Source organism: Drosophila tropicalis, unplaced genomic scaffold (genome assembly GCF_018151085.1).
Source record: "Drosophila tropicalis isolate 14030-0801.00 unplaced genomic scaffold, ASM1815108v1 contig_393, whole genome shotgun sequence".
NCBI lineage: Eukaryota > Metazoa > Arthropoda > Insecta > Diptera > Drosophilidae > Drosophila > Drosophila tropicalis.
In genome coordinates this window covers 206814-224341 of record NW_027172855.1, presented here as the reverse complement: position 1 = coordinate 224341, position 17528 = coordinate 206814, and the positions used below count along the sequence as shown (strand labels likewise).

General features: G+C 37.8%; 1 protein-coding gene across 3 annotated transcripts in view; it reads left to right on the top strand.

The window, feature by feature from the left end:
• The window catches only part of Dhc36C (Dynein heavy chain at 36C), a 57291-nt gene that overhangs the window by 25428 nt on the left and 14335 nt on the right, over positions 1 to 17528 (top strand). For 2 of the 3 annotated variants that reach the window (XR_011031719.1, XM_068284376.1), the window contains exons 4-17: positions 5401 to 5563; positions 5636 to 5869; positions 5964 to 7543; positions 7615 to 7737; positions 8403 to 8556; positions 8666 to 9961; positions 10023 to 10469; positions 10639 to 10752; positions 10814 to 12327; positions 12510 to 13296; positions 13414 to 13596; positions 13652 to 13998; positions 14063 to 14902; positions 14964 to 15329. Coding sequence is in view for 1 of the 3 variants with exons in the window: in XM_068284376.1 (XP_068140477.1) it covers positions 5401 to 5563; positions 5636 to 5869; positions 5964 to 7543; positions 7615 to 7737; positions 8403 to 8556; positions 8666 to 9961; positions 10023 to 10469; positions 10639 to 10752; positions 10814 to 12327; positions 12510 to 13296; positions 13414 to 13596; positions 13652 to 13998; positions 14063 to 14902; positions 14964 to 15329 (8148 nt within the window). In the remaining 2 variants the exon portion in view is untranslated. Of the gene's footprint in view, positions 1 to 5400; positions 5564 to 5635; positions 5870 to 5963; positions 7544 to 7614; positions 7738 to 8402; positions 8557 to 8665; positions 9962 to 10022; positions 10470 to 10620; positions 10753 to 10813; positions 12328 to 12509; positions 13297 to 13413; positions 13597 to 13651; positions 13999 to 14062; positions 14903 to 14963; positions 15330 to 17528 lie in introns of those variants that run through there. The other variant, XR_011031720.1, reaches the window with a different exon arrangement.

The window sequence follows — 17528 nt, the reverse complement described above, 5'->3', positions numbered from 1 at the left end:
GTAACTTCGATTCACTGACTTAATACGACAATATTCAAATGTTGCAAATGTTTCATCGTATGGAATGCAAATTATGTTCGTTAGTTCGATCCTTGACGAGATCTTTAAATAGTGTAAGGGGTTAATTTCTATGTGAGTTTAATTTTTATCTGACAATGAGTACCTCAAAAATTTGATATGCCACAAGAAGAGATCCTATTAAAAATGAATACTTAAGCGACATGCTGGCTTCGAAATGACTCGACCTTATCTCTTATACTCAGATTGAACATTTCAACCAAATTATTTTTACTTGAAATTATTGAACAGACAAATCAAGGTAATAACTTGTTGTACTTTAGCTGCCACAAACGATCTCCAATTATATTAATTGCGCCTTGCATTCTTTATCAAAAAAACACAATAATTGTTTCCAATTTCATTTTAAAATTATAAAATCGATTGAAAATTGAAGGCCTGAAGTCGAAATTCAAAAAAGGTATACATAAAAGGTATTGAACTCTCTTTTAGCACTTTCTAAACAAAGGCATTCTTAGCAAAGACCTCATTGGCGTAAGATCACAAAAAAAACCAAATGATCGGTAAATGATAATTCCTAATTTCAATACTCGCATTTTTGGGATATTATTTGCCGATTTAGAAAGATTTATCGAAAAGCCATATTGGCCAAATTCGATAAGTGGAACAGATATTGCCAACAGACTTGTCTTATACTTGACCTACGGCTCTGCCTAAGATCGAAAACTTAATGGATCGGAATAAATACAAAGTTAATTCTGTTTATTTTTAGCACGAATAAACAACACACTGGACAAGAATAAAACATTATGATAGAATAATAAAATTGTAAAAGTAGTTGTACAGGAGATTTTTATTTTTAGACGCCATAAACTTGCAAGCATCCAGTGTGAAATTATATAGAGACGGCTTGTAGCCATTATATCTCTTATAAGTTGCTATATTTATCTAAATTGTGAAGTGTTTAAAGATGCTATTATATTATAAATATCCTCACTAACTTGAACAATCTTACTGTGAAAGTACTTGTAGGTTCGAGTCACTGATTTAATACGACAGTATTCGAATTGAAAAAAGTTTTCATCGTGTGGTATGCATTTTGAATTAGTAAGTTCGACCCTTGAAGAGATCTTTAATCAGGCAATAAAATTGTTTTCTGAGTTGAGCGGTCATTTAATTATTTACCTCTAGTATTTGATGCGCCAATAGTAGAACTGCAATTACAATTAAATACTGGAAACCCATGATGCTGAAATTTTTGTTTAATTTTTAATTTAAAATATGTAGGTACATATGTATATTGTTATTGTCAAAAATTTATATTTTAGGAAAAAATTTGAATATTTTTAATGACTCATTTATTATTATTGTTATTTTGTCGAAATTTTATTTGAAAACCTCACTCCTAAAGACAAAAGAAGTAAACTTGATTAGCATACTAAATATCTCTCCCCCTTTGTTCTATATTTGTTAAATATAATGTTCACTGCTAACATTTAAATAATTACAACATTTTTGCAAAAACTTTTATAAAAAAGCTAAAACCCCAACTTTCTTATAGTTTCTATTTCATAGATACTAAACTTTGTGTTTTATAAACCACTGAGTTTTCCTAGTTATCAACAATGACTGACTTAATAACATAATACAAACTACATATATTGAATTTCGTGTCTAATCTTGGTTTTTGGTGATGTAGTTTTACTCATCATTACTCATTGTAACTAGGTACCATTTGCTTTGCCCTGTTCAGTTTTATTTGTTTTAACTTATTCAACCATATTATTGAAATTGCGTTGGATAAAAAAATATAATTTATGTGGTCCCTTAACACGGTTGCTGTTTATGCCAAAGTCTAACTTCTATAAATGTATGTATATACATATATATCAATTTATGTCTAGTCAATGGAAAGTCAAAAGCCGCCATTAATTAAAGATAAAAATTCTTTTCAGTCTGCTGAACATTATTCTCTACATTCAAAAAAAAAAAAATAATTTTATTCTTATAATTAGGATATGCATCTTTAAAAAATAATCATTGTACGTGAATTTATTCTTTTAGTTTTAAAACATTTTGAAGCCAAAATGAATTATTAATTCCCACAATTTACTTAGCACCTTAGAGTTTTCATTAAAACTAATTATTCTTCAGCTTTATCGGTTTAATTAGATAGTTTTATTTGGATACTAAGCGGTGAATTAGACTGTGAAATATTAAGATTTGTATTTTTTTTTTAAGATGATTTATTTATTATTTATGTTAAGGTAGCGTAGACTCGGACATCGGCTCGTTTCTTACCATTTAAATACCAGCTAGTATAGACGGCATGGTCTCCTTTTGAGATCGGTAGAACATTTGTTGTATAATGATTCAAATATCCAATTGACACTTTATCTACGATCACATCGTGCTGTAATAAGATCTCAATAAAATGAGGGGATTATGTTCCACTGTTTGGGAAAAAACTTACATTATATGGACAAGTGTGATTCATGTTTGAGTGTTGAGCAAAAAAATTGAAGAAATAACTATGCAAAGGATTTTTGTTTTTAGATGCCATATATTTGCAGGCATCGAATGTGAAATTGTAAAGAGATGGTTTGTAGCCGTTATGTCTTTTATAAGTAACCATATTCAACTAAAATGTAGAATCGTAAATTCATTATTATGGGTAAATTAGTATAATATAACAGATCTTACATCAACCTTTGTCACCGTTTGAAGAAGTTTAATTCTTACAGAAAAGTACTTGTATGTTCGATTCACCGATTTAATCCGACAATAATCAAATGTCAAAAAATTGTCATCATATGGAATGCATTTCAAGTTCGTAAGCTCAAATAAGGAAGTGGTCTTTAATTGGAGTTCGAATATGTAATAATTAATATTTAATATGTTAAGACTGGTAATTGGTGGCTTTACCTGCAATATTTGATTTGCTATCACAAAGATTCCAAAGAGGATTGAATAGTTCAAATACATTTTTACTGCTTCTAAATCTGAACTGAAATTCATTTTTGTTTGTCATATCAATGAAGGGTTATTTATTTGGTGAACCATAGCATTTTGATTGTTTTTAATGAACAAGAGAGAGCATATTTGTTAAAATTACGCTATTTTATTCTGGATCGAGAATTTGATAAAAAAAGACTAGAGTAAATATTTAGTGTCTGGATCAAGAGCTTCAATAAAGAAGATAATTAAGTATCAATGACAGGTCAAGGTTATCGTTAAATTACATAGGCTGACATCATTTTTGGTGACCTATAATAAAGATTTTGTGAGATTTTCTTTGAATCTTTATAGCATACTTGGACCCAAGAAGAACCTCTTTGATATGTTGTAAATTTCTTTTAAACTATACCTAAAATGTTAATAGCTTAAAATAATATTGTTTTAGAATAATAATATGCTTATATTATGCAATAAAATATTGTAACGTGATGTAAAATCATGTGTTTCAAATATATAAGAGAATATTTTCAATGTTACTGTAGAACAACCTTATAGTGTCCTCTGAAGTTACAAATTGATATTCAGCTTTTGCCCGCTGACCAGATTCATCCCCGAAAGTATGCAATGTGAAATATTGTGTTTTTGTTACCCTAAAAGTAAGCTAAACTTTTGCCGCATAAAAATGAAAATATTTTTTAATTAAAATAATTTATGGCACCGCAAAAAAGGAAAAAGAATGTTGGCATAATTGAATGCGAATATGTTATGCTGGGACCCCGTAAACCGGGAACCATCTCCCACTCATGATTCGTTACTCTTTGCCCATGAAGCGTGCAATTGACATGCAATTACGTCCCTACATACATACACATGATTCCTGTTGCTCCTGGGTTGCTGGGTGCTGGTTCCAATGTAAATGGAAAAAAAGCAACAACAACATAAAGCCAAGCAAACCAAAATCGGTTTCGTTTTTTTTTTTTTTTTTTTTTTTACGTTTTTTTTATGAAATGAATTGGCATTCGCGTCCTTTGTGAAAAGCGCGAGAAAATCTTATAAAATAACTTTGCAGCGGTTGTGAAAGACGCAGAAAGTCAACAACAAAGTTGCATAAAAGAGGAAAAATAACGAAAGTCGTGCGACATTATTAAAAGCTGCTTGGCATGGTGAATGAGTGTATGGAGGACTGGGATTGCTTCGTGGTAAAATCGCTTTGCGGCATGCCGAAAAAAGTTTTTTTTTTCCAACCGCACTTTCTTCAACTACAATGCCAAGGAAATGGAAAAGCATCAACCGCAGCAGCGGGCTGACTGAAAGTTTAAATCCTCCAGTGTATTGGTTTGACATTTGATGAGCGAGCGGAACTGTGGAGCTTAAAAAAGGCTAGGAAGTAGAAAGAGGATAAGTTCTCTGGAGGCGATAGGGAGAGACAGTGCATAAGTTGTAAAAAGGATATGCTCAAAAATGAATTGAACTTGTTTCTGACACAACGCTGCACACAGCAAAGGAAGTTGGTGGTTGGGTGTACGAGGGGATTGGGAGGATACTCTACAAAGTAGTAAAGCCAAAGTTCTCACTGAAACCAGTTGGGAATTGTATGTGGAGATAATGTCTTCTTGTTGTGTCTGCTAAAGTGGGAAAGAAAGAAGGTGTTAATGCTTAGCGTGACACGAGGGAAATAATCAAAAATGTTGATGGGTATTGTATTTCATTTTGAAACAAATACGCTTTAAAGTTTCGTATCTTTTTAACCGATCACGTCGGTGCCACCATAATATTAAAGTTTTGCTCCCACTGATTGCAGAGTAGTTTTTAAGTTTTGTTAAAGCAATGTGGGGAATCTCAAGCAATTCATGTGCTAAATTCCTGCTGTATATGGGTCTTGGATATGCTTTGAATACCATCAGAACCATTTCAACTTCAACGCCACAAAAAAAGAGAGAGTATACGATTGAAAACTACTGCGTATTGTTGTCGTGTTTTTCCATCTCTAAATGGCCACCTTGGTGCCAATCCATTCCCCAAAATGCGGTTGAGTGGTGTTCCCCATTTTAAATGGGCTCAGAGTTTGGCATTCTGGCAAATTGGTCGTCGTCGTCGTCGTTTGCCGCTGCTGATGTCAAGCCTATATATCGATAAACGTGTGAGTGAGTTTTTGGTGTTTTTTTTCCCTTTTCTGGGTAATTTATAGTCCTAAGAGCATTTGGCATCATTAAGAGCTGGGCAAATGGTGGAATGGATGGATAAATGAGTGGTAGATGGTTGCGGTTCCCTGCACTGCCTAATGGGCTGTGACAAAATGGCTCAAGTGAAAAGTTTCTTCCTTCTTTTTGGGCCTCAGTGTCGCAGAATGAGATAATTTGCATGGCAAAGGCCTAAATAACTTTTTTCACCAACTTGCCTTCTTCTTTGTTTCTTTTGACTTAGCTACGATGAGAATCGAAGCCGTCTGATGAAAACGCTTTTCTCCATACACCGCAGTGTGGCTAGCATATTGGAAGTCTGGAGCATGAAATATCTCAATAAGACTCTGGTCAATATCGAAGAACTTAAGCAGGTTGAGCAACCGTTTGCCTTATTCAATTTTGTGGTAAGTTAAACAGGAGAAAGGCTTATTTACTAATTTATTGATTCAAATAATCTGTTTATGTTGTTTGTTTAGTATCTTTGCAGCTCTCAAATAGATGCAGGAAAAACTATGCTGGAGGACACTTGGTATGGTGAGATTCATACGACTTTATTGAAGGCCAGTAGAAAAGGACAATTACCAGATATACGTAGAGTTACATTGGTGAAACGTTTCTTCAATTGTGTTGCTGCTCTGATGACCCAACAATTGGAGGATATTTGTATAAGAAGTTTAAAGGCATTTGCAGATTTTGTTTGTGATTTTGGGGCAAGTATAGAAAATAGTTCTGATTTGACCTATAAAAGTATTGATGAGTTTAGTTTAGTGAAAGGTAATTTATAATCTTTATTTGTTTTTATAGCATTCAAACCCCGGTTTTGAAATCTCTGTAATGCTTGGCGAAGAGGACACTATTAGCTTTAATCCGGGGTTTTCGAAAATCCAAAGTGAACTAATGCGTGTTATCGATTCCATTGTGATGGGTGTTCAAATGTTACCACGCATTGAGGGCAAACTCTATACGGATTTGAAAATTTCGAATAAAATATTTCTAACACCTGCCGTACCTGAATCCATAGTGCAGGATACAAAAAATCGTATATGCGCCATGTTGGAAGAACAGCGCATTGGACCCGAGTTACGTTTACAGGACTTCGATGCCTTTATTGATCTAATCAATGGCATTGATGCCGAACGTGTGGCATTTTTTATGGAGAGTAATGCCACATTCGAGCAATATGCCGAAATGGTCTATGAGTATCGAGAGAAGGAGGATCGCATAGCCAAAGAGGTATGGGGCGTTATTCGCATGGGTCTCTATGAGTTTCATCGGGATAAATTCATTAAACATTTGGAGACATTGGCCAGACAATTGCAATACGATCTCCTAGCACGCATGGTGGCCGATCAACAGTCGAGAATATCGCGTTTGGGTAAGGAATACGATGCTATAGCCAAGAAGGCGCTGACTATACCCAAAGATACGGCTGAGTTAATGGAACTGAAGGCCTATGTAGTACATGCCGAAGAGAATTTAGTTCCCGAAATGGAGGCACGTCTCAAAATCAATATGGGTGAAATTCTATGGTTAATGGATCATACAATCTATTCACCATTGGAAATTAAGAACAATAGCAATTCCTTTCAATGGTACTTACGTTTACCCTCAGTATTTGAACAGCATCGTGCTATTATAGCTGAAAAGATGATTGAATATCAGGAATTATTGAAGAAACGCATTGAACTGTTTCGACGCGAACTACAGAATTATTATGAACAGGTTCAGGCTTATGATACTTGGGGTGACATCAAACAATTGCAGAGATATAAGAAACGCGCCACGGTGCTGGATCAGCGTCTGGTGCAGGCCATGGAGACCATCGATCAGATTAATGAAGAGGAAACAGCCTATGGCTGGGATCTTTCACAATATCCAATGCGTAAAAAGGCCCACGATCAGTTGAAACCGTATAAGAATCTGTTCGATGCTGGGCAAGATTTCATGGATAAGTATGACTTGTGGATGCATTCACAAGTTGGCAGCTTTGACCCAGATGAGATAGATCAAGATGTTTCCAATTTTTATCGCATCATACAAAAATTGGAAAAACAAATGGGCGATCATCCGACCACAATGCAATTGATTTTAGATGTTAAAGAACAAATTGAGGCATTCCGCGAACACATGCCAATCATTAACACTTTGGGCAATCCGGGCATGAAGGCTCGCCATTGGGAACAAGTATCCGAGATAATTGGCTTCCCTATTAAAGTGTCACCTGAGTTGACCTTAGAGAAAATTATTGAATATCAATTGGATGAATATGTGCCCAAATTCGAGGCCATTTCGGAGAGTGCCACCAAGGAAAATAATTTGGAAAAGGCCATGGCCAAAATGGTCAACGAATGGGAAGGTGTCGAATTTACCATCTCTCCTTACAGGTAAGAGACAAAGAGCAAGCGTGCGGGCAGAGGAGTTGAGTGTGCTCATGTAATTGAAATGTCTCCCACAGGGATTCCGGTACGTTCAAACTGTCGGCTGTGGATGACATACAAATACTGTTGGACGATCAAATCATCAAGACTCAGACAATGAAGAGTTCACCCTATATCAAACCGTTTGAAGCGGACATACTGTAAGTAGTATTAGTTAGGGTAAATGTATATATACCACTGAATTTTGTGATTATGTTTGATTAGTTTGGTATCTGTGTAAAGAACTCGATGCTTCCGACTTAATAGATTCTTTAAATTTACATGGGCTGCAATGTTTCGTTAGGATTAATATATTACTGCTGAACATTTCTTTTCTTATCTTCTTTCTTTACATTTAATTATCAAAAGTTTTATACTAAAAACTCCATCAATCCAATGACCTTTCGACTTCTTCAAAGCTAAAACTACTTGAGAATTATAACTAAATGTAAATTATAAGAGTAATAATTGATTATTTTATTAAATACTAAAGCAAAATAGCTTAGCATGGAATTTTTGAACTTTCAGGTGAAAAATATGAAAGAATTTGCCACTGAGCTGCTATAGTTATTTATAAACCACCTTAAATTACTAAGATAATACTTTAAATTCCCAAAGATAAACTATGGGTAATGCAGTAATTAGTAATCATAGTTTCCTTTAAATTATTGTAAAGGATTTGGAATTCGGTGCAATGGTCGAGAGTATTGTCATCATTTTGCCGTTATGTGTTTAGGGCTGTCAGTGTCAAATACATACACAAAACCAACCAACAACCCACACGAGAATATAACTCATCCATGTACCCATTGTTGTTCTTTTGCAGCAAGTGGGAAGCCAAACTCATGCTGTTGCAAGAGATATTAGATGAATGGTTACGAGTACAGGCCACCTGGATGTATTTGGAGCCCATATTCAGTAGCCCGGACATACAGCAACAAATGCCCGAGGAGGGTCGTCGTTTCAGTGCTGTGGACAAGGTTATGACCCATGCCCCACCCCCCACATTACCATTTACTTTCCGCTTGTATGAAATTGGTTTTGCCTAATGTTGATTTGTTGTTTTTTTTTTTTTTTTTTCTGGGACAGATTTGGAAAGAGCTGATGAAACAGGTGGCCTCAGATCCACGTGTGATGACTGTGGTGCAAATCGATAAAATGAATGACAAATTGAAGAAGGCCTACAGTCTGCTGGAAATCATTCAAAAAGGTCTCAATGCGTATTTGGAAAAGAAACGTTTATATTTCCCTCGTTTCTTCTTCCTGTCGAACGACGAGCTACTGGAAATTCTATCGGAGACCAAGGATCCGACTCGTGTGCAACCTCATTTAAAGAAATGTTTCGAGGGCATAGCCACATTGAATTTCACCGAGGATCTCGATGTGACCGCCATGCGTTCATCGGAACGTGAAGAAGTCGCTCTAGTTGACGTGATATCAACGGCCAAAGCTCGTGGTCAAGTGGAGAAATGGTTACTGGAATTGGAAATTGATATGAAGAAATCAATTCATCATAAGATATCGGAAGCTTTTTATAGTTATTTGAATATGCAACGACACGTGTGGGTCTTAACGTGGCCAGGGCAGTGTGTTCAGTCAATTTCATTGACCTACTGGACTCTAGAGATCACCGAATGCTTTGAGAGTCCCACGCCTAAAGAAAATCTAGCCAAATATCTACAGAAATGCATACAACAGATCAATAAGATAGTAGATCTAGTGCGTGGTGACTTGAATGCTCAAAATCGCATAACCCTGGGTGCTCTGGTAGTCCTGGATGTGCATGCACGTGATGTGCTTGCCGAAATAGTCGCAAAGGAGGTGGAGGATTTGCAAGACTTCCAATGGTTATGCCAATTGCGTTACTATTGGGAGGATAATAATCTGGATACTCGCATGATCAATTGCTCATTGCCATATGGCTACGAGTATTTGGGTAATACCACTCGGTTGGTTGTCACTCCACTGACCGATCGTTGTTATCGGACTTTGTTTGCTGCCCTCAATTTACATTTGGGCGGTGCTCCCGAGGGACCGGCCGGCACTGGAAAAACAGAGACCACCAAAGATTTGGCTAAGGCAGTGGCCAAACAATGTGTTGTCTTCAATTGTTCAGATGGTTTGGATTATTTGGCTTTGGGTAAATTCTTCAAGGGATTAGCCTCATGTGGAGCCTGGTCATGCTTCGATGAGTTCAATCGCATCGATTTGGAGGTGTTGTCTGTGGTGGCCCAACAAATTATGACCATTCAGCGAGGCATTAATTCGGGTAGTCCCACTTTGGTATTCGAAGGCACCACCTTGACTTTGGATCCCACATGTGCAGTATTTATCACTATGAATCCTGGCTATGCAGGGCGCTCAGAATTGCCTGATAATCTCAAGGTGAGTCAGTATTACTTTTAACTGTTTCAGGCATTACTATATATCTTTATTTCTCTTGTAGGCCCTGTTCCGTTCTGTTGCTATGATGGTGCCGGATTATGCTCTTATTTCTGAGATTGAACTTTATTCTTATGGCTTCTTGACTGCTAAGCCATTGTCCGTAAAAATTGTGGCCACATATCGCTTGTGCTCGGAACAGTTGAGCACACAATGTCATTATGATTATGGCATGAGAGCTGTCAAATCAGTATTGAAAGCAGCTGGCGCCCTAAAGTTGCGCTATCGTGATGAGAACGAGGATATCCTTGTCCTACGTTCCATTAAAGATGTCAATTTACCCAAGTTTTTGAATCAGGATATTCCTCTATTCCAAGGTATTACCTCGGATCTGTTTCCTGGTGTCACTTTACCAGAAGCCGATTATGTGGTCTTTAACGAATGCACTCGATGGGCTTGTGAACGACAAAATAAGCAATGCACTCCGTTTGTGCTGGAGAAAGTACAGCAGGTGAGTGTAAATATACCTACATATGTATTTAAATCTCGAGGTTCAAATCAATAAGTGAGATCCTCTATGTACCTCAGTCCAAAAGAAAAAATGTAAAATTTTATTCAAAGCTTATATTTCTAAAAGTATGGAAATCTTTTAACCAAAATAGTTGAAATCTTTCGTTTAGCTTTATGAAATGATTGTGGTACGACATGGTCTTATGCTTGTGGGTTATCCATTCGGTGGAAAATCGAGTACATATCGTATACTGGCCGAGGCTCTTGAATGCATGGAAAAGAAGGTAAGCGAAGCATCTGATTTTGTCACTATGAAACGTCTAAGAACCTTCAATATTTTTTTAGGATGGCTCAGAGAACCGAGCTATATACACCGTTATTAATCCGAAGGCTATTACCATGGGACAACTTTATGGACAATTTGATGCAGTTTCCCATGAATGGAGTGATGGCATTTTGGCGGTGAATTATCGTATTTTCGCTGTATCAGATACACCGGATCGGAAATGGTTGATATTCGATGGACCCGTCGATGCTATATGGATTGAAAATATGAATACTGTGCTGGATGACAATAAGAAATTGTGTTTGATGTCGGGCGAGATAATACAATTGTCCAATACAACGAATTTGATATTCGAACCAATGGACTTGGAGGTTGCCTCACCGGCCACAGTATCACGATGTGGCATGATCTATTTGGAGCCCAGCTCCTTGGGTTGGGAGCCATTGGTGGCCTCGTGGAAAAATACCTTACCCCCTGCTTTTCATAGTGTGAGCAAGCAATTGATCTCCACGATGATCGGTCGTTTCTGTCCAATTCTTATTTTTGTTGTGCGAAAGAGTTTGAAAGAGATTTCCCCTACATCGGATGCCAATTTAATGGTTAGCCTAATGAATTTCTTTGAATGCTTCATCGATGACTTTAGGGATGAGAAATATGTGGCGAACATATCCGATTTGGATTTCCGTGCACAAATTGAAGGAATATTTTTATTTTCAGCCATTTGGTCTCTGGGTGGCTCGTTGGATGCACCAAGTCGAGAGAAATTCAACATCATCTTTCGTGCTCTAATGGAGAAGACGTTTCCACCCAGTTTATATGAAACCTATGGCATACCCGAGGATCTTCATGTCGATCTGCTGACGAAACCTTTTATATTTCCCATCCCAAAGAACGGTTCAGTTTTCGATTATCGTTATATTAAAGAAGGCAAAGGCAAGTGGAAGCCCTGGCAAGATGATGTCAATTCAGCTCCAGCTATTCCCCGAGATATTCCAGTCAATCAGATCATAATTCAGACCAATGAGAGTGTACGTATTGCTGCCATTCTGGATCTTTTAGTTCGTCATGGTAAACCGTTGATGTTGGTGGGTCCAACGGGCACAGGAAAGAGTGTCTATGTCATCGATTACATGCTTAAACGCATGGATTTGAATACATATAAGCCACTGCTCATCAACTTCTCAGCCCAAACATCGGCGAATCAGACCCAGGACATTATAATGTCCAAATTGGATAAACGACGAAAGGGCGTCTTTGGTCCACCATTAAATAAACGTTTCGTCATTTTTGTCGATGATGTCTCCATGCCATTGAAGGAGAATTATGGAGCTCAACCGCCAATCGAATTGCTGCGTATGATGCTTGATCACATGATGTGGTATGATCGTAAGAATATAGTACCCATGAAATTGATCGATTTACAAATGATAGCGGCTATGGGTCCACCGTCTACCGGAAATACTGTAACACCACGCTTCCAACGTTTCTTCAATGTCGTAGCCATAGATGATTTCAACAATGAGATTATGACCACGATCTTTAGTAAGATTGTCTTGTGGCACTTGGATACGCGGTGAGCTTAAATTGAAACCATTAGACCAAGTAGGGGCCTCTAGATGAAGTCCAACCTATTAGCGAGCTACTTCTATGAATTGAATTATGATTTTTGTTTATTTCTCTTCATATGCTCACTTCGGAGTACCGAAGTTTGTTAACTCCCTTTATTAAACTCATACTAATATTTACATTTTTTAGAGGCTTTTCGAAGGAATTTGATCCGTGCATAGATGAAATAGTTGTCGCAACGCTTACCATTTACAATGATGCCAAATTGAATCTGTTGCCCACGCCAGCTAAATCGCATTATCTCTTCAACTTGCGTGATTTTTCGAGAGTGATACAGGGTGTTTTACTCTCCGTGCCGGAGGCCACTGAAGATATGAATTCAATGCGTCGTTTGTGGGTTCACGAAGTGCTACGAGTCTATGGTGATCGCTTAGTTGAGGATGGTGATCGTAGTTGGCTTTTCGAAAACGTTTGTACAACTGTGGAGACTGCTTTTAATACCGATCCAACGCGTCTTTTTAGCCGTCTGGTTGCCAAGGATAAGAAACTGGAGGAAGCTGATTTTCGTCAATTGATTTATTGTGATTTTACCAATCCAAAGGCTGATACTAAGAACTATGTGGAAGTACAGGATCTTGAGGAGTTGCGCAGTGTGGTTGAAGCATATTTGGTTGAATATAATAATATGTCAAAGAAACCAATGAATCTAGTGCTTTTCCGCTTTGCCATTGAACATTTATCGCGCATATGTCGCATCATAAAGCAGCCACGTAGTCATGCTCTACTCATTGGGGTCGGTGGCTCCGGACGTCAGAGCTTGACTCGTTTGGCTTCGCATATATGCGACTATGAGCTATTTCAAGTGGAAATAACACGAACGTATGGTCCCTACGAGTATCATGAGGATATTAAAATGATATTGCGCAAAATTGGGGCATCCGAAATGCATGGAGTGTTCCTCTTTACGGATGTACAGGTGCATAAATTGGCCACAACAAAAACACATCACACACTCAAACCCACAAAAAAAAAAAGAGAATCATTATTATTTTGTTTGGGTGGGTTTTAATTACTAAGTTAATTTTGCTTACAGATCAAAGATGAATCATTCCTGGAGGATATTAACAATTTACTTAATTCGGGCGAGGTGCCCAATCTGTTTTCCAATGAGGAGAAAATCGAAGTTGTAGAAAAAATGGCACAAATTGACAAGCAACGTGATAAGGCAGTTCAAACTGATGGCAGTCCAGTGGCTCTATTTAATTTCTTTGTTACGGTGGGCATCGTTTATTTCGTTTATATAGTTTTATAATCATTATTTCTCTTTTAAGACTTGCAAAGATCAACTTCACATTGTGCTGGCCATGTCCCCCATTGGCGAGGCTTTGCGTAATCGTATTCGTAAATTTCCATCAATTGTCAATTGTTGTACCATCGATTGGTTTCAATCATGGCCCGAAGATGCTCTATTGGCGGTCTCCACACGATTCTTGGCCACCGAAGATCTCACGGATTTGGAACGTTCGACAGCTATTGATATGTGCATGGAGTTTCATACATCAACACAAAGTTTATCTGAGAAATTCTTTTCAAGATTGCATCGATATAATTATGTGACACCAACATCGTATTTGGAATTGATACAGACATTCAAAGCTTTGCTATCTCAAAAGAGAAAGTAAGTGAAATCTTTGTGACCTTATTGACCTTAAAGCAGGAATCATTACCCATCTCACTTCTAGGAACATTACCACAAATCGTAATCGATATTTGACTGGCATCTCCCAATTGGATATTGCCGCGCAGCAGGTGGGCGTTATGCAGGAACAATTACAAGCTTTGGAACCCAAATTGAAGGAGGCCTCCGAAATTGTGGCCGAACAGGTGGCCAAAGTCACAGCAGATAGTAAAATCGCCGAAGAGCAGAGGGAAGTTGTCAAGCAGGATGAGGAGGCTGCCAAAGAGCAGGCAGCCGTGGCTCAAGAGATTAAAGATGAATGCGATGCTAAATTGGGTGAAGCGTTGCCCATTTTGGATGCAGCATTGGCCGCTTTGAATACGCTTACCACAGCGGATATAGCTGTCGTTAAGACCATGAAGAGTCCACCGATTGGTGTGCGCATCGTAATGGAGGCCGTTTGCATTTTGAAGGATGTTAAACCGGATAGGGTACCAAATCCCAGTGGTGTCGGCACCGTGGAAGACTATTGGGGTCCCTCTAAGCGCGTCCTAAGTGATATGAAATTTCTGGACAGTCTTTTGAATTTCGATAAGGATAATATTCCGCCTGAGGTGATGAAGAAATTGGCTCAACGCATATTAAACAATGAGGCCTTTGATCCGGATAAAATTAAGACGGCTTCCACAGCTTGTGAAGGTTTATGTCGTTGGGTGATAGCCCTCTCGAAATATGATGTTGTCGCCAAGGTTGTGGCTCCCAAGAAAATTGCCTTGGCCGAGGCGGAGGCCACATATAATTCTGCAATGAAAACTCTAAATGAAAAGTTGGCTCAATTGGCACGAGTTGAGGCTAACTTGGCTGCCATACAGAAGATTTTAGATGAACAGTTGCGACAATATGGGTATGTTAACAATTTCTGTCTATATATTCCTTTTTGAACTCACCTCTTTTTTTTTTTTTAGCATACTCTTGGCTGAGCACGAGGCCTGTACGAAAAAGTTACAACGCGCCCAGGAACTTATCTCTGGGTTGGGCGGCGAACGCACACGTTGGTCCGAAACGGCTAAAATGCTTCAGGCCAGCTTTAAGAGCGTAACCGGTGATGTTCTAATCTCTTCTGGCGTCGTCGCCTATTTGGGTCCTTTCACCATTGATTTTCGCGTGGATCAAATACGAAAATGGGTGGTCAAGTGTAATAATTATGGTGTAACTTGCACTCCCGATTTCCAATTGGCCATCGTTTTGGGTGAACCTGTGGAGATTCGTTTTTGGAATATATGCGGATTGCCAACGGATGCATTCTCCATTGAGAGTGCCATAATGATGAAGTAAGTAAATATTTTCTTAATTTAAATTCAGAATAGTCCTCGGTTCAGTCTTTGCTGTAGGCCAAATGGAAGTATAAGTAGGATTCGTTTTATATTTTTTAAATATATTTCTGGTAAAATTATATTAAATCGAGGAAAAATATCGTTTTTAGGACTTAAAAAAGTAATTTAAATATGCTTTATATACATATTTTCTGATAGAATACATTTTTTTTTTTGATTTCGATGGTTAATTAAGTGTCAAAGAAAATGTTTGTGTTTATTTTACAAATTTAAAATAGTTAAGTAAAATCCAAACAGAATTTTCCTTTATGCAAATGTTTTCCTAATTTTTATGAGGTCAAACTAATTGAAAATCAATCATTTAGTTCACGTTATGCACAATTCAATTTGCTTTAATTGGTTTTCTTGTTTTTTTTTTGTTTGTGTGTTTTTGCTTTGGTCAACAGCTGCTCTTGGAGCACAGATCCTTCGCCCATCAATTAACTAACCTGACACGGTAATTATGGGCCTCGTGGCTAGCCTGTCAGAAGCACACACATACACACACACACACACACAAACACATATACACACATTTTGGTATTTTGTTTCATCGTGTTTTCTTTGTGATGTTATTACTGTTGTTGTTGTTGTTTCTAATTACAAAACATAAAATGTTGGAAATTCACGCATATTAGGAAAATTAAAGATACGACACAAAGAAAGAAAAGTGTGAGAACAGCACCGGATGCTGCACAGAAGCCGCGAATTAAACATGATGGAAAGGGGGGGAAGGGATCGGTTGTTACTCATAGACAAAGAAAGAAGGGTGTGTGGGGGGTGTAGAGGGTGTTGGTAGTGGAGTGGGTTATACATAGATGAGAATGGGGTGCACACGCGCATTAACACAGACAGAATCACCCGCATGTGGCCCAGAATATTGGTGGTGGGCAATAGCTAGCTCAAGGTACCAAAAAAGTTAGGAATGAGAAATGCTGTGACAGTAGGCAAGGGGGTGTGCGGGATGGTGGTGTGGGTGGAGGTGGAACGGAAGGTTAGAAGTAAGAATTTTCATGTTTGATGCGTGTATTACGCATCTGCTGAATTTCACTGAGAGTGTGAAGAGGAGTGAGGGCTGGTCCTTCGATTTAATAAAGGAAATTCCACACTACTGCTGTTGTTTTCCACGAAAGTCTTCAAAATAATTCGGTGGAGCAGACCCAAAAAATACCTGAGAGTATGGAGTGGATGGTAAATTGTATGCGGGTCTCTCTAAGCAATTGATTAATGTTCACCCAGGGCGGATTACGTTTAATTTTTATAGGCATTGAAGGGAAAATGAATGGACAACCGTTAGGGGATTCCTTCTCTAGCATCACAGAGAGATACTTGCTGCACACATGTAAAAGAGGGGTCCATGGATGAATTCGTATTTGTATTTGGCAAACAAACCCACACACACACACACACACATGTCAGTGTATTTGTTACCGTCGTTTACTATTAACATTCATTTGCCTAATATTTTGGGTTGACACATGGCGCATCTGGTGACGAGCGACCTCGAGCCGTTTCTCTATTCTGCATCGTGAATTATTTGGGCTATGTGTGCCTAGCTCGAGGGGTAACAGGTGCGCGGTTTAGGGGTTGAGATACATTTTAGTAGATATAGGACTTAAGGGTCTTATATGTATGTTGGGCGCGCATACCTTTGATTAAATAATGTTGTTGTTTTTTTCATTTCGTTGAGGAAAAATAAAACAATTTGCTTATGGTAATTTTTCTTTTGAGACAAATTTGGCTCTCACTAAAGCAAATGTTTAAACCCCTATGCATTCATGCATTAAAATGCAGGAAATCTATATTGATTTTCTTGATGTAGAGAAAGTTACCTATTTAATATAACATTTTTATGAATCCAAGCAGCACAATTGTTTTACGTTTAGAATACAAAATCGAGTTGCTTCCAAAAAAAAATCGGTAATTAGCTAACTCTAATCATGATAATTGGCGGAAATTTTCGAGTACGTGCTTAATTAGAGCTCTGTTCCTTTGTCGTTTATAGTATTGCAAGAGTGTGAGACAATTGAGCCGTAGTGACGAAATATTTTAATCCAATTTTGTGTGTCTTGCTTTTATGCCAAGATTTGAATGAATTTACTATATGTTAAACTTAACTTACTAGATTTCTATGGGTTATGTATAACCTATAAACTT